This window comes from Dunckerocampus dactyliophorus, chromosome 14 (assembly GCF_027744805.1).
Source record: "Dunckerocampus dactyliophorus isolate RoL2022-P2 chromosome 14, RoL_Ddac_1.1, whole genome shotgun sequence".
NCBI lineage: Eukaryota > Metazoa > Chordata > Actinopteri > Syngnathiformes > Syngnathidae > Dunckerocampus > Dunckerocampus dactyliophorus.
In genome coordinates this window covers 2,818,263-2,840,397 of record NC_072832.1, presented here as the reverse complement: position 1 = coordinate 2,840,397, position 22,135 = coordinate 2,818,263, and the positions used below count along the sequence as shown (strand labels likewise).

The following is a 22,135-nucleotide window of genomic DNA, read 5'->3' as shown; positions in this document are numbered from 1 at the left end:
AGATGGCTCGGGCATCTGGTCAGGATGCGTCCCGTACGCCTCTCTGGGGAGGTGCTCGGGGCACGTCAGACTGGTAGAAGGCCCCGGGGAAGACCCAGAACGTTGGAGAGACTATGTCTCTCAATTTGCCTAGGAACGCCTCGGGATCCGTCAGGAGGAGCTGGATGAAGCGGCCGGGTAGAGGGAAGACTGGGCTTCCCTGCTTAGGCTGCTGCCCCTGCGACCTGACCTCTGATAAACAGATAAGAAGATGGATGGATGGATGGATGGATGGATGGATGGATGGAAGAAAATGGCAATCTGGAAGTCATTTCAAGTAATTTTCTGTATAACTTTATTAAACATGTTGGAAAAAAACAAACCATTACATGATTTTGAGGCTGTTACTTCAAGGTCAAAATATCACATGATGAAGAGGGGAGGTTAAAACACTTTAAATGATTAAAGTGAGCAGAGGATTTCTTTCAAGTGATTAAAGTGAGCTCAAGATTTGAATAAAGAGCGCATCAATTAAAAACGAGGCATATAGTAATTTGAGTCATGAGTCATTTCAACAATGCACACCCATGCATTTTCCTAAAGGTGTCCTTCCTCAAGGACACCATGCCGTCTTTCCATCTGGTGGAAATACAGCTACTGTATGTCGAATTTTGGATAAACGGCTACTTCAGCAAGCATGCTGCATCATCATGGTGGCATGTTGCCCGTGAGCCAATGGGAACCCAAAAGAAGATGAATTTGGTGTTTTTCCCCTGTGTCTTTCTGGCTTTGCCATTTTTATTTTTTGTCAAGTGGACTGTTTCTTTTCCGGAGATGACATTGGCCAATATGAAAAGGATAGGAGTGCTGATATATTGTCTCGGCAGCAGTGTGGGTTTAGTAAAATATCGACTCATAGACGAAGTGTTTTCAGTTGCCTTTTTGATGCACAGGCTGCCCTTTTCTTATCTGGCAGACAGATCATCGAGAGTGTCGAATAGACACAAGGAAACAGGCTTTGCTTGTAATTACAAAGTTTATTTGTAAGCGGGAGACAAGATGCACTTTTCGTATCGGATGACCTCGAGAGATCACTCAAAGCCACATGTAATAAAATGACTGCTGCTCGAGCGCCGCACATCCCACGAGGCTTTTCGCTTCAGTCCCGAGGCCCCAGCTGCGTCAGTGGTGACACACTCAGCCAAATACGCTCTCATCACATTTTGCACTGCGGTCGCTTCCTCGTGACATTTCTACAGCCCAACTTCTTTTTTTTTTCACCCAAACTTGAATGTATCCTGACATTTCTCTCTCGTACGCCTCATAAGCTCTTTTTTTATTCATTTCATATTGAGAGTCAGGATGATGGTGCAAGAATGGAATTTGAAGAAGAGACAGGGATTCTAAGACATGAAAGGAAGACAGTTGGCGGAATAAAAATGGTTATTAATGACGACTGCACTCTTTGAAATACGCATTTTCCTACAGCTGGTTCAATATGCGCTTTTTTCCTTGTAATGCAGGCAGCGACTCCATCCTGGGATCGGTGGCGCTGCGTATCGTGATGGGCAGCTGGTGGCTCTTCACCCTCATCGTGTGCTCATCCTACACAGCCAACCTGGCCGCCTACCTCACCGTGTCCCGCATGGACAACGCCATACGGTAAGGCGCCATCCATACCTGTAATGAGTACCTAGAATGAGATCGTATACTCTCATTGGCCACAACATTAGGTACACCTGCACAGTTGGATTCATTCATTTCATGCCCGAAGTCAGCCGGGATAGGCTCCAGCATGCCCCCGTGACCCTGAAGAGGAGAAGCGGTATAGAAAATGGATGGATGGATGGATGTATTAACCGTAATAATAATAATAATAATGCATCTCATTTCAATAGCAGTTGTCTAGGTACTCAAATGTACTAAACTCACTATAATATTTTATCACTACATAATGATAAATTGATGAATATGACATCCTAACCTTAATAATTATTTCTTCATATAAATATGGTATTGATTATTATTACTTCCATTCATCCATCCATTTTGTATGCCGCTTATACTCACTTGGGTCGCAGGTATGCTGGAACCTATCCCAACTGACTTGGGTGAGAGGCGGGGTACACCCTGGACTGGTGGCCAGCCAATGACAGGGCACAAGCAACCATTCACACTCACATTCATACCTGTGGACAATTTAGAGTCTCCAATGAAGCTAACATGCATGTTTTTGGAATGTGGGAGGAAACCGGAGCACCCGCAGAAAACCCACACACACACGGGGAGAACGTGCAAACTCCACACAGAGATGCCCAACAGAGATTAAAACCCAGATCTTCCCGATCTCCTGACTGTGTGGCCAACACGCTAACCGCTAGGCCAATTATTATTACTTAATTATATTTCAAATGTATACTGTTGACACTGTTTTATTAATAGTATATATATTATAGTTGCATATTATTATAGTTCATTTGTTTTCTGTTGTATGTATTTTACATAAAATCAGATTTTTAGCATCAAAACACACAGAAAACAGCAGTTATGCAACAGTAGTGATTTAAAAATTGCTAACTAATGAGCATACATTACTAAATGAATACATAAACTAGAGCATCTATGAGGATGGCAATAACCAGAGCCTTATCATCTGTTTAAACTTGTCTTTTTTAGTACATTTACAGACGCTGCAAGGCAGGTAACTGCAAGTAATTGCAGCGAGTGCACGCACAACCTTCACAGTGAAAACACAGCCTTGTCAAAAAATGTTCGCTCGGCTGTTCCCAGAAGTAACTACTTTATAAATCATGTAGACGGTATGGGGGATTATTTGTGGAGAACACGCTGTAATCTTTGTAAACATAAAACAATCCCGGGAAGGTATTCCACATTATTTGTTTGTGAGGAAATTCAAGGGCAGCACAATGCAGCAAAAGGGGGAGAACCAAAAGAAGGGAAAAAAAACAATGTAATAGCATCCATGCAGAATATTCAGAAAAAAATGAACTGAATTTGAGAGCTCCTTTGATGTTTTGCAAAGGACACAAAACAAACAAACTGGATTAGTAAGAGGGTCGACCTTATGGTCATGTACCAGCGGATGTCGTTATGTGTGCCAACTGATCTATATGCAAAGTGTAAGTCAACAATAGTGTGTTAAAATGAGTCTGGAAGCTAGTTTGTAAACTTCCCCGCTAAAGTTTCTCTCTACGCAGACCATTTACTCACTCAAACACGGCTCATCCCTCACAGAACCAATCGATAACGCCTCCAAATATTCTGCAGCAAAATGTCTTTTCTGCTCTAAAAACATTACAGCCATCTTGTCCTACTTTTAAAAGCCAAAGCAGAAGAAGAGCAGTGACAGACGACATAAAAACCATCATATTTTACCAACTAGACCGAACAAGGTGCAGTTTGTGCCCCCGTATAGTTCAATTGGAAAACAATAAAGCTCTTTTACAGCCATACGGGTAATCAATCTCTTATCTCCCTTAAGAGGCTGTCATACTGCCAAAGAGCACAAGTAAGGGGAAGAAGTGGCACAAATGGGCCAAAATATCCTTCACTTATGTCCATCTTTTGACATTTCACTTATCTGCAAGGACCAGAATTAAAATGTACAGGCGGTCCTTGGGTTACAAACGAGTTCCGTTTCTAGACTGTGAGGTAAGTGGAGTCTTGGTTTCAGTCGGACCTAAGTCACTCACTCTCACACATGAAGGACGTCATGTAAAACACAGAGAAGATTAAATACAATAATGAAATGAATTCCTTACCTTTACTATTTTATTGTGATTCTGGTCTTCCAGCCAATAATAAGACATTATTACACCTTTTGTCCCAATATTTATGTAACTGGAGCTCATGTGTCAACTTTAAGACGGAGTTGTGCACGTTTTTACCTTTTTACTGCTTGTTGCCCTTGCCTTTTTCTAGATTAAAATCCTTTTGTTCTACGCGAAGGCGTGTTTATTGAGTGGTAAGTGAGATAAAAGAGTAAGCGTTTTTGTCTAAGATAGTTCCTTGTAGGTTGTTCCGGTTATTATAAAGCATTACAGGTCCTTGTGATTACTAATAGATGAGTAAATGATCCCAGGTCCATAAGAAGAACAATAAGCCAATTAGGGGGAAAGCTGCTATAAAGTAGAGGATCCAGCACCTGGACGAAAAGGGGCCTTTTTTACACTGTAGGCAGTGAAAACCTGGGTAAATATAATTAATATTAATATATACAAATGTGTATGAAATTGTGTCTTGTTGTTTATCTTTTTGATCACTTCTCTTTTTGTTCATAAAATACAGTAAAAATGGGCATATTTCACACATACTGTAGTTGCAAATGGTGGTTAACCATGTTTAATGAAGTGGAAAACTGTGATTAATTTGATTAAAATGTTTAATCATTTGACAGCCCTGATAAGAATACAAAAAACGTTGATGGCACTTTTTTAGATACTGAAAAGTACTCATAACCATCTGTCCTAATAAAAGTGTTTTTGTAGCAGTTCAAGTGCAGTATTAGCCTGATCTACATAGTAGCACTTGATATTCATAGCAACACCAAATGTTATACTCTTGTCTTGAGTTGATCAAATAGAGAGAGTTTGTATTCGCTTTATTATGCAAGAGAATCTCACTTGCTTGCCACTTTTTAAAATCTTTTTACGTATGTTTTATACCTTCAGGCCCTTCTTAGAGTGTGTTTGTATTGTGTGTGCTTTTGAGAAGTTGTTTATCTTGCTGTTGTTTTACTACCAAGTTGCATTTATCTTCCACAGCACCGTCTTTCACCTCTTTTGGTTTCCCTCCTCACCCCAGCTGGCGGCTCCAATTACTTGCAGACTTCGTTTCATTGTAAATGTGCAGTGTGGGCTACAGTTCACAATGTGGTCTTAGATTTTAAAAAAAGTAAGCCATCACAAGTACTTTAACCTGGCGATAGACGCCTCAAACACCCGTCTACATTTTCACTGGAGAATAAAATAATCAAATACTTTTTCTGGAAAATGAGCAGAATTTCTAGCAGAGTTTCCACCAGCACCGTTCCATTTTTTTTTTTCGGTGACAGTTAAAGTACGGGAAAACTATTCAAACGTGAGGTCGCCAGGAGAGAAGAGCAAAATACAGTCGTTTTCTGGGGAAAACGGGAGTGTTGGCAGGTATAATGAACTATGGTGCATCATGGCTACAACTGTGTATAATGCCTAAAAAAACCTCTAGCCTGATGACTCTCCACAAAGAAAGTCCCATTTTCTCCACGCCTACGCAGCAGCTGCATAATGGCCTTTGTGTCAGGCGAGACTCATTTCCACATATGAATTATTGTTCATGAAAAGTACATTAGACGTTGGCACACTGTCTTACGGCCAGTTAATGGCCAATCAATCAGCATCCCAACCCTCAAATTCTGGTGCTTAAATTAGCGTACAGTTGCAGCAGTGATGCTGGGGGTGAAAGCATCAGCTACAGGTGCATCTCATTTGCTTGATAAAGGGCATGCTGATTTGCCGTGATGCTCTCCCATGGATTCTGAGTGGTAGTTTAAGGCATACTGATTGGACTTGGAGCCAAACCAAGCTGAGAGAACACAAACACAGCTACCAAAATAACTGTCAAAAAGGCTGCAGTCACACTTGTGGTTTGGTACTCAGGTTTTTGTTCTTGGTAAATGTGGTTCTTTGTTTCGTGGTTCACTTGCAAGCAGACCGGTACACCACCAGGGTCCACACATGACCAAACAAACCGCACTAGCCAAACACGACAAACCAAAAATGACTCTTGTGAACGCACCCTAATAAGGAAGGACCTCCAGTTCCTCCATCATTGCTTATAACACTGCCTGTCCTCCAGGTCTTTCCAGGACCTGTCCAAGCAGGTGGACCTGGCCTACGGGACGGTGAGGGACTCGGCCGTGTATGACTATTTCCAAGCCAAAGGCACCAACCCTCTGGAGCAGGACAGCACCTTTGCTGACCTCTGGAAGACCATCAACAAGAACAACGGATTTGAGAACTCCGTCTCGGGCCCTGATGAAGGCATCAAGAAGGTAATAAGTTCTTTCCGTCTTTGGTGAACAACGTTGGCTGTTATTGGCTTTTTTGTGAAGTATGTTCAGTCATACTGGTTAAAAGTTAGCTTTGCAGGAAAGTTTTATAAAATCTTGTGGTTAATCATGTCCCAAATGTTCCCGATAAACATAATGATGCCTTTTTGGCTGTTTTCGAATTTCAGCGCTTCTTGCAAATGTGGCAAAGGCTACTGAAGTAATATTTCATGACGACTCCCTTCCTGTCTGTCAAACCTGCTATCCACAAGCGCATGTAAGCTGCAGAAGGAGCAATCCATAATTTAAGAAATATCAATGAAGCTTGCATGTCTAACTCGTAGAGGGCAGACATCCAGCAGGCCCAGAAAATCCTAATTTGGACACACACTTCCTTTTTCTATGAACATTTTTCTGTGCTTAGTCTTCTACATCTGCCATGCCTCAAGCACGCTACACAAGTAAACTCATACAATAGTTTTTATTAGATTATCTTTTATGAATTAATATGCAATGGACAACCAATGGACTGGTTAGTGTCATTCATTTGTTCCAGAAGGTCCGACTCTAATCGAAACGGATGCGAACCGAATCATTTTTTTCCCATAAGAAATAATGGAAATGCAATTAATTCGTACAGAAAGCCAAACATGTTAACACAAAACACGTTTTTATAGTTTTCCTATTATAGTTTTACATGCAGAAAACACCTGAAATGCTTCTAAATACATATAAATGATGAATGAAAGGGATAAATTAACATTTTAGATTACTTTTGCCTTCATCGAAGACGTGATTCTTGATGTGACTGTTCCCAAAGACACCACACGGATACCACTTCCTGTTTTATCATGAGTTCCTTAATAATAATAATAATAGTTTGGATTTTAAAGCGTTTTTCAAGTCACCCAAAGCGCTTCATTCTCCTCAGCCACACACTGGTGGTGGTAATCTACATCTGTATCCGCAGCTGCCCTGGGGTCGTCTGACGGAAACGTGGCTGCCAATACGCTCCTACGCCTCTCCGACCACCATCAAGCATTCCTTTACATTCATACACCAGTGTGGGAGCACTATTTCTTCACTTCAGTAGTGCTCCTCAACCTTGTAAAACTATAAAAACGAGTTTTGTGTTAACAGGTTTGAGAGCCAACCGCTGATGATATCGTAGACGGGCTACCTCCGGTTCTGTTTGCCATTTTCTTAGCAAGTTATGCGAACAAGGACGTATGTGCGACCACGTGTGCATTTTTACAGTTTTGTGATAATTCTAGTTCCTCCTTGATGAATGAGTCTTTCACACGAATTAGTGCAAATGTTTAAAACCCTCCAGGGTGGCGCTACTCAGCGGGTTTTGAGACCCTTAAAACACGTACATTTTCCCCAGGATGCGCACGCTCACATAATCTGGAGAGTTTTAGAGTTTGTTATGCCCCAAACTGGTTCAATTGCCATAACAATTAGAGTGGAACCTTGGTTAGTGGCATGAATCCATTCCACAAGGGCCGACCCTAACCAAAACGTACTCTAACCGAATCAATTTTTCCCATTAGAAATCTTGTACATCCAATTAACCTGTTCCAGAAAGTCAAAAATGTTAACACAAAACCCATTTTTATAGGTTTACAATAATGGTTGTACGCGCAGAAAAAAATCTAAACGCATACACGTACATGACGAATGAAAGAGATGAGCATTTAAGGTTACCTTCATTGAAGACCTGATTGTTGCCAAAGACGAGATGCGGCAGCGAGATCAACGTGCACACCAGAGCAAAACACAAAGGTGGCGCCCGTATTGATCTCGCTGCCACATCATAGACAAGCTAGTAGGATGCTAACAAGGATAGTTTATGATAAAAATAGATTAAGAACACAGTTAGAGTCACCCAGTGTCTTAATAACACGACAATTTTTGACGCTAACCAAAACACACGCTAACTGAGGTTCCACTGTAATAATAAAAAGAAACAAAGCAATTCCAAGGGGGTCCTTGCATCACTCGGGCCCTAAATAGAACTTTAGTCGTGTGAATGTATTTTTACTCTGTTTAATGTGACCCGAACACTCCTTTGTAGAGTTGGAATAACCGGAATGATTCCGAATAAGCCACAAAGTGGGGAAAGTTGAAGTTGTCGTGACATGATGTGCATGAGTGCAGCACAGTATGAGTGCGCCCTGACTGGTGCAGTAGGCGGATTTTGTGCTGATGCGAAATGTTAATATCCCTGTTTCGTTCAAGGGAATCACATCTGTGGCCAAATCAATCTCCACCACTGCGTCTCCCTTTGAATGTTCTGAATTCCTGTTTCTACAGTGTATCAGTGCCGTAGTGAGCAGAATAATGCTGCCTGGAGGAGTCGTGTCACACCTCAGCTTCAGTGTTGCACTTCTTTAGACAGAAAACTAGTAGAAACTGCGCATCTTAGCGCATCTGCTCATCCGCTAACTCAAGATCTGAGTTAGGGAAAGCAGCGTTAGCGTGTGCAGGTGTGGCTAATGTTGCAAGAATGTAATAACATCATAACAGGGTAAAGTGCTTAGAAGTTAATTGCATTGGGACGGAGAGTCACATAACTTACCCTTAATTATTTTGTTGTTTTATTTGCCACTGCGCCATTTTATTCCCCAACAAAAACGACATCATCATGTACCTCACTTGAAGTCACGACGAAATGAGTTTCCTCCTCCTGTGTGTGCGTTTTCACCACGCCGAGCAAACTTTCCAACTTTTGCTAATGAGACGTGAGGTGAAAAGGTTGGTCTGTCGTCTCTGGGAGTACTCGGGACGTTGAGGACACCACTAGCGTAGAGCATCATCGACAACAACAACAAAAAAAATCCAAAAGGATTTCAGACCCATTCTCATCTTCTTTGTGTGCAGTGGGCGCTGGCGGCTGTTGTGTATAGTTGTCCCCAATGTAACAGTTTTCATCATCTTCTCCAGGAAAGGCAGCCTTGTTCACGCTGTGCGTTTGTTGTAATTCCATGCAAATTGCCCTCCTCCATCTTGCACCTAACACATTAAGAAGTGATGCTGGAGACAACCTGTTGAGTTCCGCTGTCAGGAAAAGGACGTTTGGCTTTGACGGTACACGTAATTGGGAACAAGATGTGAAGGATAGCAACACAAGTGGAAGTACAAAAAGTAAAGCAAAGATACGGGGAATTATGCTGTGATATGAGTAAACAAAACTTATTTGCCTTTGTGAGCTCACAGAAAGCAATTTAGTCCTTAATTAACCGAACAAACACATTTTTGGAAACAGTATGGACCAGCTGGTCTTAACATGCGTCCATTTTTCCATGCTTTTTCTATGGCGCTTATCTTCACTGGAGTCGCGGGGATATGCTGTAGCCTGTCCCAGAATTTAGAATTTAGAGTCACGGATTAACGTAACATGCATGGGGTTATTTTTTTTGGAATGTTGGAGTTAACCAGAGTACCTGGAGAAAACGCACGCACGCACAGGAAAAACATGCAAACTACACACAGCACTGCACAACTTTGACATATTAACACTTATCTTTTTAAAAAAATAAATACATCGGAGCAACAACTGTCTTTTTTCATCTTTAAACTCTATCTATCCTGTACTGTTTTTATATTTTACTGCTCTGAATTATTGACTGCAGTACCTGGTGGTGACCACTAGGTGGCAGTATGGATAAAATCCCATGTGATAATGTTTTACTTTTTGTGTTTTCTTGCCCCTGTGTGCTTATTCCTCCGGCAAATATTGTAATATAAGAAGACAAACGGGCTGAGTACTCACGCAAGGACGGCTGTGACATCTACGTCTGCCAACATTGGCCGAATTGATAGTTCATATTGCATTTTATTCCTGATGCTCGGCTCAAAAAGTGGGCAAATGTAGCGTATTCCCTCAGCTGAAAACCTGTATGTCTTATAGAGAATTTCATCAGGGAATGCTAGCGGATCCGTGTGTGATCTGAAAGTAGCCACTCCAGTCTTGAATGACATAATACATGGTTTTGTAAACACTGCAGATGATTTAGGCTTTAATTAACCTAATATGCTGTACGTGTCTTTGTCAACACAATTTTGTCCTTAGTGAGCCTAATATATGCATTTTTGTAAACGTAAGTGACCACATGAAGTCTTCAGTGACCTTAACATACTGTATGTGTTACTGTAAACATTAACGATAATTTAGGCTTTGATTACACTAATATACATGTTTTGTAAACACTGAAGGCAATTTAGTCCTTATGAACTAATATGTGCATTCTTGTAAACATTATGGACTAGCTAGAGCCTTGAATGACCTTAACATGTGTGTTTTTGTAAACATAGCAGGTAGTTGAGACTTCAATGAACCTAATATAGGTGTTTTTGTAAACACTGAAGACAATATATTCCTTAATGAACCTAATTTGCACACTTTTGTAAACGTTGTGGACCAGCTAGACTAGATCCTTGATTGAAACTAACATACAGTACATGTTTTGTAAAATAAAAGACAACTGAGTCAACTAAGTTGGCTTTAACAGTGAACGTAATTGGGAACAAAATGTGGGGGCTATGAGTGGGGGAAAGTTCACCAAAGTACAAAAAAGTAAGGCAAAGAAAGAGGAATAGATTGTGTGACACTAATGCAGCACTTCAGCCGGCATGAAAGTCATTCCGATTCTTTCTTCCAGTCTTGTGAAGCTGTCTACTTGTCATTTTTGCTCGTCTCCACCCAACAATGCCGAATTGATCTCTGTGAAAAATCTATGCAAGGCGTACATATTAGAGAGATTTCACTCGGCTTTGCATGTACTGTACTGTAATTATTCTTTGTGTGTGTGATCAATCCAGGCAAAGCGGGAGTCGTACGCCTTTCTGTGGGACATGGCGGTGGTGGAATATGCCGCTCTGACAGACGACGACTGCACGCTGACGGTGGCCGGCAACAGCATCAGCACCAGAGGCTACGGTGTGGCCCTGCAGCACGGCAGCCCTTACAGGGACCTCTTCTCTCAGAAGTACGTACTTCACACCTAATTATTCACACCCCGTCCTGAGACCAGACAGTCATTGTCACAGCGTCTCACGTACGCGCTTTAATATGAAGCTGCGGGCGGGTCGCGTGGTTAAGTCAAGGAGCGAGCCACCCTGAAAGGCTGCGAACAAAAAGGAAACGACGACCGACTCTGCACCTCATAAGCTCACTAATAAATGTGCTTTATGGATTTCAATATTGGAAAAGAGAGAGAGGAAGAGTGTTTAAACCAAAAGCAGTTCTTTTAAAGTGAGTGATATTCACTTGGCGAGAGACTGCTTTCTGCAGTCTGGACTGGTTGCCTGGCAACCTCACAGTGACGGGAAGATCTATCCGTCTGCAATCAACCTAACACACACGTTGTTTGTATACAATGAAGACAATTTAGTCCTTAATCAACCTAAGGTCCATGCTTTTGTGGTCCTTACTCAACCTAATGACCAACGAGACCTTAATGAATGTAATGCACACATTTTTTTTAACATAAGGACTAGCTAGAGTCCTCAATAAACCTAAAGTGCACATTTTTGTAAACATGGAAGACAATTTCGTCCTTAATCAGCCTAATGTACCTGTGTTTGTATTCCCTAAGGAATGTAATGTACACTGTTTTTTAAACATTATGGACTAGCTCGAGTCCTCAATGGACCTAACGTACACATTTTTGTAAACATTGAAGACTCTGAAATCTTTAAGGAATGTGTTTTTGGAAACGTTGAAGACAATTTGGAGTCTTTAGTGGCTGGTTACAAGCGGCCGAAATGAGTTTTCTCCGAAGGGTGGCTGGGCTCTCGCTTAGAGATAAGGTGAGAAGCACAGTCATCTGGGAGAACTGCTGCTCCTCCGCACTGAGAGGAGCCAGATGAGAGGGAGGTGTTCAGGGCACGTAGGAGGCCTCGGGGAAGACCCAAGACACGTTGGAGAGACTATGTCATTCAACTAGCCTGGGAACGCCTCGGGATCCGCTGGACGAAGTAGCCGGGGAGAGGGAAGTCTGGCCGACCTCAGATAAGCAGTAGAAGGTGGATGGATATAAAAATGGGTTTTGTGTTAACATTTTTGAGAGTCAAGCGCTGATCACATCATAGACAGGCGATGTAACTTCCGATTCTGGTTGCCGTTTTGTTTAGCTAGCTAATAGGATGCTAACAAGGAAAGGTTTTGTGATTAACCACACAGTTGGACTCACGCAGTGTATTAACACGACACGTTTTGACCTTAACCCAAAAACACACTAAGCGGGGCGGATGCTAACCAAGGTTCCACTTTATACTCAATTGTGTAAACATTAAAGGCATGTGAAGTCTTCAGTGAACCTGATACATTCTGTAACATTAAAGACCCTCCACGTTTTTATAAACATTGAAGACAATTGTGTCGTAAATAATATACACATGAAATTATTAGTCCTTAATGTCCTTAATGAACCTAATGTTTTTGTTTTTGCAAACACTGAAGACCATTTAGAGTCGGTAATTAACTTAACATGCATGTTTTGGTCAACACTTAAGACAATTTAGTCCTTAATGAACATCATTTATGCGTTCTTGGAAACATTGAGGATAGGCTCCAAAGTTGAAAAGATATCAACGGCCTTACTATTTGCTGTTTTTTTTCTGGTTTACCTGTTGCTTCTGCAACGACGCACACAAAGCAGAAAAACACGCCGATGATGGATGGGTATGAATTTCAAATCCAGTCTGTGAAAACACGATGCGGGTATCATCCAACTATAAGAGGATTGATCGCCCCTCAAACCACAAACGGCCTCTTGGCGAAATATCTTGAATGCATCATTTGTAGGAGAATGAGTGGCGCGTCTGGAATGGTGTTATTCGTGTACTAATGTGTATAAATTACTCAATGTCCAACACTTCAACATCTGTGATCTGAATGCGTTTCTTTTTTTTCTTTTTTGCTGGTAATAAATGTGCAGGATTATGTTCAAATATTTATGTGGCAGGCCTTGTTGATGGCGTTGAAAAATCACTGTGCATAACGTTAGACTCAAGGCCAAGCCTTCGTTGTCGTTCTTCTTCTTCCACCACACCTCAATGTCCATCTCTTCTTCCACTTTCTTGGCGGTGTGCAGGAAGTGGACTGTTTACTCGTCGCTAATGCTCCTGAAGCAACACACACACAGCACAGGTCACATCATGACACTCGGCACACCTACTGTATGTATGTGCTCTAGGTAGGCTCTATACAGGATCAACACTTCTTTATATCACGTCCATTTTGTGCTTTGCTATCACCTATTTATAAATTAGAATCAACTTAGGGTGTTTTCTGTGGAAAAAAACAGCCTATTTTTGTAAGTAGTAAAACTTAAGTACATTAACTCATTCAATTTTTCAAGACATCCCTTCCAGTAGCGACCATTTTAGACCATTTTGACTGATCTTTCAAGGCACACAGAACATTGTGTTCTACGGCTATATAAACACGGAACCTACCATAAGAAAGATTAGAAGTTTGTTTCTCCCTATTTCTGTTCTTTTGCAATCATGCTAAAAGTTAATGCTAAAAGTATCATTCAACAAGAAAAATACAAAAAAAACAACAGCAAAAATGGAAAAATGTGCACTAATTTTACAAGAATAAAGTCAAATTATGAAGAGGAAAAGTTGTAATCTAAGGAGAAAAAGTTGTATATTTACAAGAATAAAGTTGTAATATTATGAGAAAAAATAAGGTAATTTCGAAGCATAAAGTTGAAATATTAAAGAAAAAATTGTATTTTTTTAAATTACTAGAGGACAATTTACAAGAAGAAAGTTGAAATAATAAAACAAATAGAAATTGTAAAATTTAAAAAATAACAGTAGCAAAAATAGAAAAAAACTGCTGCAATTTTACAAGAAAAGTCAAATTATTAACAGAGACAAGTCATGGTCTAACGAGAAAAAAAAGTTGAAATTTTACGAGAATAAAATTGTAAGATGAGGAAAAATGTCATAGCATAGAGTAGAAAATATTAAAAACAAAAATGTGTTATTTTTTTAAATGCCGTAACATTATGAGAAACAAACAAACAAAATAAAGTTGTATTTTTTTTTTTATTAGATTGGAGAAAAGGTTATATTTTTACAGGAATGAACTCAAAACATGATGGTAATAAAGTCATACTCTTACGAAAACAAAATGTACCAAGATTATTATGAACAAAGTTGAAAGATTTGGAATTAAAAAAAAAAAAAATGGCAAAAACGCTATAAAAAAAAGAGCAAAGTTGATTGTAATAATAGGCTTTTTCACCAATATACAGTATCACAAAGTTGAGATGCCCCTGGCCTACCATGTAAAAAGCATATACAATATAAAAAACATATATCGTGTAAAAACCATATCGTTTGTCCTCCTCAGGATATTAGAGCTTCAGGAGAAAGGCGACCTGGACATCTTGAAGCAGAAGTGGTGGCCAAAGAAGGGCCGCTGCGACCTGCAGAGCCACGCCGACGCCCAGACGGAGGGCAGGGCGCTGCACCTCCACAGCTTTGCCGGGGTCTTCTGCATCCTGGCGGCTGGACTGCTGCTGGCCCTGCTGGTGGCGGCGCTGGAGACCTGGTGGAACAGCAACCACTGCCGAAGAAAGGAGCCCAAAGAGGTGACCAATGACAACTCGTCCAGCCCGGGCCCAAACCTGCTTACCCAGAACCGGGCCGTGATGGTCACCGCCGCGGGCCCCCCCGCCCCGCCGAGGCCCCGGTCGAGACCCAGACCCCCGGGCCCCCCGGTGCTGCCCAGAGACGCCACTGCCACACTCTACTTTATGGATCCAGCAAGCACAGACGCCAGCCCCGATTTAGTAGAGCTGCAGTACACGCAGCTATAATAGGTGTGCCCCGATGATAGTCCAGAAGTCATGTGATCAGTCTGTGATCATTCCTTCTCATGGTTGTGGTTCTCTCTCATGTACGACTGGCGCTCACGTGAGAGAGAATCTTACGGCAGCTTACGAGCAAGCAGTTCACAGTGTTAATTTGACAAACTCACCATTGTACTTCTGGGTCGATGCGCGCTTCAGTGGTACAATAGCTCTCTTTAGCCAATCCATTCAAGTCTTAACGCCGTAGAGCTCCGACTCGGCAGCCCCTCTGCACCCACACGACTAAGGCTTGACATGGATCCCTAAACTAAAGTGTGAGCACGAGCAGATGACGTAGAATCTGAGCCTTGACCCCCCCAAACCCACACCCGCCACCCACCCGACTGTTTGACTTGACATCCAACGTATTCCACTCCGTACCTGTCAGTCAAACCAGAGCCACTGCTGGTGTTTGAATCCGCTTTCAAAATAACCACAAAGTGGTTTGGCTTCATTTATAGTCACGCATTCCACTAATTACCCTTGTAGTTGCTGTAGTAACGACGGATGCAATGATAGCAGGTTTTCATCACAGGCAAAACTTGAATAAAATACTTGAATGCAGCGGCCTGCCGCTGTACAGTAATTACATCAAGCTCAAGGGTCACTGCAGGGGTTAATGACTTGAAAATGTCTTTAGACTTAGACTTAGACTTTATTGATCCACAAGGGAAATTGCTTGGTTACGGTAGCTCAGTTGCAGAACAAAAAGACAAACACTCTTAAATAAAATGCGATGCAATATGAATAAAGTATAATAAATTAGAAAGAATATAAGATGAACAAAAAGAATATAAAACAAACACGATTTGCATAGTTACACATAGTGTGTAAAATATGGTAAATACAAGAAAAATTTAGACTTTATACAAGGGAAGGCAGACAGTACAGCGCAATAATGCTGTGAATTAGCTGGATGGCGTGTGGAATGAATGAAGTCCTGTAGCGTTCACTGTGGGGACGGAACTGGGGGAGTCTACTTTTTGAAAATATGTAAAATTGTGTAGTTTTATGATCTAAAGCCAACACTTTTGCAATTTACAAATACAGGTATGTGTATATATTCTACATTGTATATAGAGTATATTTCTATATTCTTAAAAAAATAAAATAAAATGCACAATATAAAATAATAGAAATTCATGAATTAATACAAATTAATACAAATATAGAGGACAGTCAATTGAAAATGTTTTTCTATTCTCGTATATATATATATATATAATGTTGGCTCCTCTAAATTGTCCATAGGTATGAATGTGAGTGTGAATGGTTGTATGTCTATATGTGTCCTGCTATTGGCTGGCGATTCGTCCAGGGTGTACCCTGCCTCTCGCCCAAAGTCAGCTGGGATAGGCTCCAGCATACCTCTGCAACCCTAATGAGGATAAGTGGCATAGAAGAAGAACGGATGGATATAATTTAACATTTTTAGAAATCTAAAATCCCATCCAAAAAAGTGTAGAACATTTTTTACAAATGTTTTATTTTTTACATGCAATTAATAAGGTCATACAACAATAATAACAATGTAGATATTGACACTTGAAAACTGGAAAATATATATTTTTGTATGTATAAATTATAGAATATTAATATTCTAATAATATATTCTTTGCAGATTCTTCTGTCTTCTTGCGAAAAAACTTAAAAAATAAATTGTAATTAATGAATACAACAACAATAATAATAATCATACAGTTATTATTTCGTCTTAAACTCAAACACGCTTTTATTTGTATTCACAGTATTATTTTATTTATTCAACAGCCTGCATGTAACGCTTATTTGTTTATATTATATGCAATTTATTTTTTAATTGCGTAGAAACGTGTTGTTATTGAAAATACACATTTGAAAAAAAAAAAAAAAGATTATTAACAACAATAATGACATGTGTCACACATGTCATGTGACAGTATGTGACTGTATAAGGACATAGCGGGACATGTGGACAGTCAAACAGACCCGAGGCTCTTGACTCCAAATTCTGAGTCCTGATTGGCTGTGTGGGAACCAAAGGGGGCAGGGCACAGAGGGCCGGGGCAGGGGTCGATTCTAGTCGCTTCATCCGTCATCTCACCTCGTCGTTGGTGGTGTCTTCTGCTGTGTATCGACCCAAAAGGGTGCAGGCCGTGGGAAGGCGGCGGCATGCTGGTGGCGTGAGAATTTCACAGGATTTGGTACAAAAAGTCGCACACATCCTCAGCGCTTATTTCACCGGAAAACACACTGCACTTTTTGTACAATTTTCGAGTAAATTCTCACGATAACAAGTCGCTCAGTTATGTCCTGACTGCGTCCCTCGCTTTCCTTTGCTGTCATTTGTGTTGTCATTGTTGCCGTGTGTGTTTTAAACGTACCTTTTCAACCATTTCCGTCTTCATTTGAGTGTCACTGCATGCGTCTTGTCAGCCGACGTGTTTGCTTTTGAGGCTCTATGTGTATTAACTTGAACTTTTACAGATTTACGTCATTTTCTTTAAAAGAAAATAACATCAGGTTTGCTACAACAGCAAGCCTCCAGTACACGTCATAGGTTGGCGTGTGCCAGGCTCTCTCTCAGGCTGGATTTACACTATTGTGCAAAGTCATCAAGTCAAATTAAAAGCAATATGTTTACACTAATCAAAGATCCTGTATGTGACAGGAGCATTCTGTTGTTTTTAAGCATCTACTGCAAAAAACGCTAGTCAAAGATTTGCTATATGATAGGAGCATATGCTGTTTTTAAACACCTACTACAAAAACACTCGTCAAAGATCCTCAATGTGATATACTGTAAGCACAGTTTTTAAGGATGTACTGCAAAAACACTAGTCAAAGATTTTCAATTTGACAGGAGCTCTATGCTGTTTTTGAGAACGTACTGCAAAAACACTCATCAAAGACCCTCTAAATAACAGGAGCGCTCTGCTGTTTTTAAGCATCTACTGCAAAAACGCTAAAGATCCTCTAAATGACAGGAACAGTCTGCTGTTGCAAAAACACTTGTCAAAGATCCTCTATGTGACATAAACACTGTTGTTTTTAAGGACCTACTGAAAAAACACTTGTCAAAGATCCTCTATGTGACACAAACATTGTTGTTTTTAAGGATCTACTGCAAAAACGCTGGTCAAAGATCCTATATGTGACAGGCACATTCTGCTATTTTTAAGCTTGTACTGAAAAACCTGTGAATATGGCAGGAGTGCTATTCTGTTTTTTAGAACCTATTGCAAAAATGCTCATCAAAGATTCTCAATGTGACTTGAGCGCTCTGTTGTTTTTAAGGATCAACTAAAATATGCTAGTCAAAGTTCCTCTTCTTGATGGGGAGTGCTCTGGTGTATTTATGAACCTGCTGAAAATAAATGCTAGTGAGAGATCCTCTATATAGCATCGGGCTCTGCTGTAATGCAAAAACACATGTCAAAGATCCTCTATCTTACAGGAGCACTCTGCTATTTTTAGGAATTTGCTGCAAAACTCTGCTCAAAAATCCTCTTTTTGATGGGGAGCGCTCTGCTGTTTTTAAGGATCGGCTGTAAAAATGCAAGTCAAAGATCCTCTCTATATACATGTGTATGAGAGAAGCACTGCTGTTCTTAAGGACCTAAGTTTATCTCCGATCTGATACTAGCAAGAGTCATCGATCACCATCTCTTCTGAACTACTTTGATACCCCAAAATTCCCTCCAAATCTGACAGCCAATCAAAACCGTGGGAGACTCGTAACTCGCCCCGGATGCGAGCGCGCGCCGCTCACCGTTTGTCGCCCTAGCCAGCGAGGTAATAGACACAGGCTATCAAGTCACTGTGCTGCACATTTCGTCAGGTGTCAGGTGTGGGGTTAACCAAGATGATACTGTCATAACCCTACTAGTTGGCACCCGTTACGCATGCACACTGCACTTCCGTTTCTTGTGTTCCGTTGTTAGAACTGGTCAAATTAAGAAAGTTTGATATATTTTTAAGATGTTTTAAACCGATGTTTTGCGGCTTCAGATTGTCTTTCTTTAGTGGGCGAGGCAGCAAAATGGCTCTTTTGACAGTCAAGGTTGCCGACCCCTGACCTCATGCAAAAACGATGTGACGGGAGTGTACTGGTGTTTTTAAGCACCTGCTGCCAAAATGCAGATCCTGTCTTTGATGGGAAGCACTCTGCTGTTTTTAAGAATCTCCTGTAATTAAGCTGCTGAACAGGACGGGTTACAGAAAAATCGAATCTACTGTAAAAATGCTAGTTAAAGATCCTCTATATAGCAGGGGATCTTTTGCGAAAACGCAAGACAAAGTAGTGTAAATCCAGCCGAAGTACGTAGACTAGATCGCATGGACTACAATGAAACTACCACGAACAAAACAAAAGTGTAACCTGTCTTCTTTCTCTCTTTCCATTCTTTTTTTACATATTTTCTATCCTTTATCTCACCAATTTAATTGCATCCCCTCTTGTCTTACCCTCCATTGGTGCATCGTCCATTGTGGTTGCAGGACAAAGAAGTGAACCTGGAGCAGGTCCACCAGCGTTTAAACAGCCTCCTGGATAAAGACCTGGCCCACAAGCAGCTGCCGGGCCAGTCTATCGAGATCTCCGCTCTGGACATTAGCAGCATGCAGCCCAGCCAGTCTCTGGAGGTCTTGTCTGCTCGGGAGTACCCCACCCACCGGGGGCCACCGCCACCCCTCTCGGTGAGCACCTTCCTGCGGGAGGGCCACGGGGCCGGGAGGACACTAGGCGCGGTGGGCGGCCGGACCTTGCCCCTGCCTCTCAGCAGCGCCACCATGCCCTCCATCCGATGCAAACACAGGGCACCCAACGGGGGGCTCTTCCTCCAGAGCCCGGTCAAGACGCCAATGCCCATGTCCTACCAGCCGGTGCCGGGGGGGCCCATCTCGGAGGGGGAGGCCAGCCACGGGACCTCCATCTGAGCATCTGAGGTGACTCACTTGACCAGCGTGGAGGAGAGATATAAATAGAAAATAAGAAAACATCTTTTTATTACCAGTGGAGACACCAGACAAGACAGAAGAGACTCTTCATGTACATATTTGTAACTATAAAGAGAGAACAAGCCACATTACAAAGTGTATTTTGAATATTCTCCAGAGTTGAGTATAAAAAAAAAAAGAAAAGTATTTAAAAAAAAAAATACTGTTTGAATGGCTTTGTATTTTTTTTTTGTTCTCTACAAAATAAAGGTGACAATTTTTTTTTTGTGTTGGTTGTTTTCAAAGTGCCAAGATGTTTTCTTTCAGATAACTGAATGTACTGTGAGAAGAACTCATGAACAACAACGACAACTAAAAGACATTTGACAGGAAAAGACATTTCAACAATGATGATTTGTTTCCTATGAAAAGAATAAAAAAGTATATTACAAAAATGTGAGCTGTTCTGCTGCTTGTGTGAGCTATGAAGAGGATTACGATTACTACGGCTACGACTACCACAACTACCGGGTTGCCTTTGATGATTCTATGTGATACACTCATTGTGGGGTAATTTAACCATATGTTTATTATTACTAAAGTAGTTTGTGGTTGCTATTATTTATCTATTATTTAGGTGTATATGTTTATATGTTTGCTAGTGAGAGTGAGTAAAAATATGTCCTGCTATGGTTTTTGTTTTAAATGCTGTTATTATTTGAGCCATAATGCAACCATTCCCGCCTAACCAGATTAAAGATGGTACAGTCTAGTCTACATTGCAGCTAGCAGCAAGTGGATGAATGGCAGCCATCTTGGATGTGATCAACAACTTTGTGAAACCTGTCAGGTATATACTTCCTCTATTTGGCCTCACATAACTGTACTTTGTAATGAACACATGTACGCGCAAATATATTCTAATAATTTATTTCAATAATAAGTAATAGAAGATAAATCACTTGTACAAGCATAGCACACGTTAACACCACTAGGAAAATGGCCGCCGTCATGATGTAATCTAGCCGTACATGACTTGAATAGTGCATGTAATTGACTTGTGTGGACACTATGGGGCAATCTGCTGTTAAATAACTTCTCTTTTCCTCTGCAGGGAACATGGCTGGTCGGCTGACGCACCATTATTGTCATCATCCACTCGCTGTGTCATCACAGCTAGAACTAGCTAGCTGCTAGCATACGTCATTATCTAGGTATGTTACAAAATGGTAAGATGTCTGATATCATGCTTGTAATATAGCTAATATATCTATAATATATCAGATAAAACAGGGGTGCCCTAAAATATATATTTTGATTAAAATTTGATGAAAGATCATAATTTTGACATTGTTAACCGTCATCTTTACCAACAACACTGGAAGGACACTCGTGCATCATGAGTTATAGCACACAAATGGCTGAACATGACAGGACGCGACCCCAATAATTCTAGGTGATTCCATGGTTGACTACGGCCTATTATTCCTAAAACAAATGCATATTTAATCAAGTTTTAAGTATTCTTGGCCTAAAATAGGCATTTTCGAGCATGAAAATGGCAAAATGAAGAAAAATTCCAATATAAGGCATTCAGAAGACACATTCAAAGACGTGATGTGGAGTACGCCACACTGGTCACTAGGTAACTCTCCCTAAGCTAACATGTGAGTCTATACTATTGTCTTATTGATGTTGAATATGTCTGTTATTATGTCTACTATGAGTGTCAAGTTGACTATAGAGGTGTTATTTCATGTCTAGAGGCTTTAATAATGTTTAAAACCGTATTTAGAAGACTGTAAACAGGTTTTCTAAGCCATAACTATGAAAATATTGCATTTATGAAGAAGGAATCCTACCTCGCAGGAATTCGCTTATTACTGTATGGGTCTGGAACAAATTAACCACGATAAACAAGGGATTATTAATAATAAATTTTTGATCAAATTTCACATGAGCACTGATAAATAGAAAAGTAATAATCCCACATACATTTGATCCCAGTCTGATCTTCCCGTTTCAACGGATTGAATTTAAGCTTCACTTCTTTTGGCCACTGGCCATCGCTATGGTTTAAGTGTACTTATAAATTTAATACCAAATTGAAGTGGAAAGTTGAATAAACATGATAAACCAGTACCCAACACACTCCTCACGATGCTGTCATACAAACACACTCGCACGTTTTCACCTTCCATCCTATAAATGCTTTGATGCTGTGTCAGGTTTAGCTAACTGTCATTGTTGCACTTTAATTTATTTAGCGCAGTAAAACTACTGAAAGGTTTTTTACAAGCTCGTGACTTGTGTT

At 40.7% G+C, this 22,135-nt stretch overlaps 1 protein-coding gene across 7 annotated transcripts in view; it reads left to right on the top strand.

Annotated features, from left to right (window-relative positions):
* The window catches only part of grid1a (glutamate receptor, ionotropic, delta 1a), a 342,967-nt gene that overhangs the window by 270,135 nt on the left and 50,697 nt on the right, over positions 1–22,135 (top strand). For 5 of the 7 annotated variants that reach the window (XR_008573689.1, XR_008573690.1, XR_008573691.1 and 2 more), the window contains exons 12-17: positions 1,503–1,641; positions 5,836–6,031; positions 10,853–11,019; positions 14,403–14,643; positions 19,384–20,671; positions 20,936–21,035. Coding sequence is in view for 2 of the 7 variants with exons in the window: in XM_054799052.1 (XP_054655027.1) it covers positions 1,503–1,641; positions 5,836–6,031; positions 10,853–11,019; positions 14,403–14,643; positions 19,384–19,821 (1,181 nt within the window). In the remaining 5 variants the exon portion in view is untranslated. Of the gene's footprint in view, positions 1–1,502; positions 1,642–5,835; positions 6,032–10,852; positions 11,020–14,402; positions 14,875–19,383; positions 20,834–20,935; positions 21,036–22,135 lie in introns of those variants that run through there. The other 2 variants (XM_054799052.1, XM_054799053.1) reach the window with 2 other exon arrangements.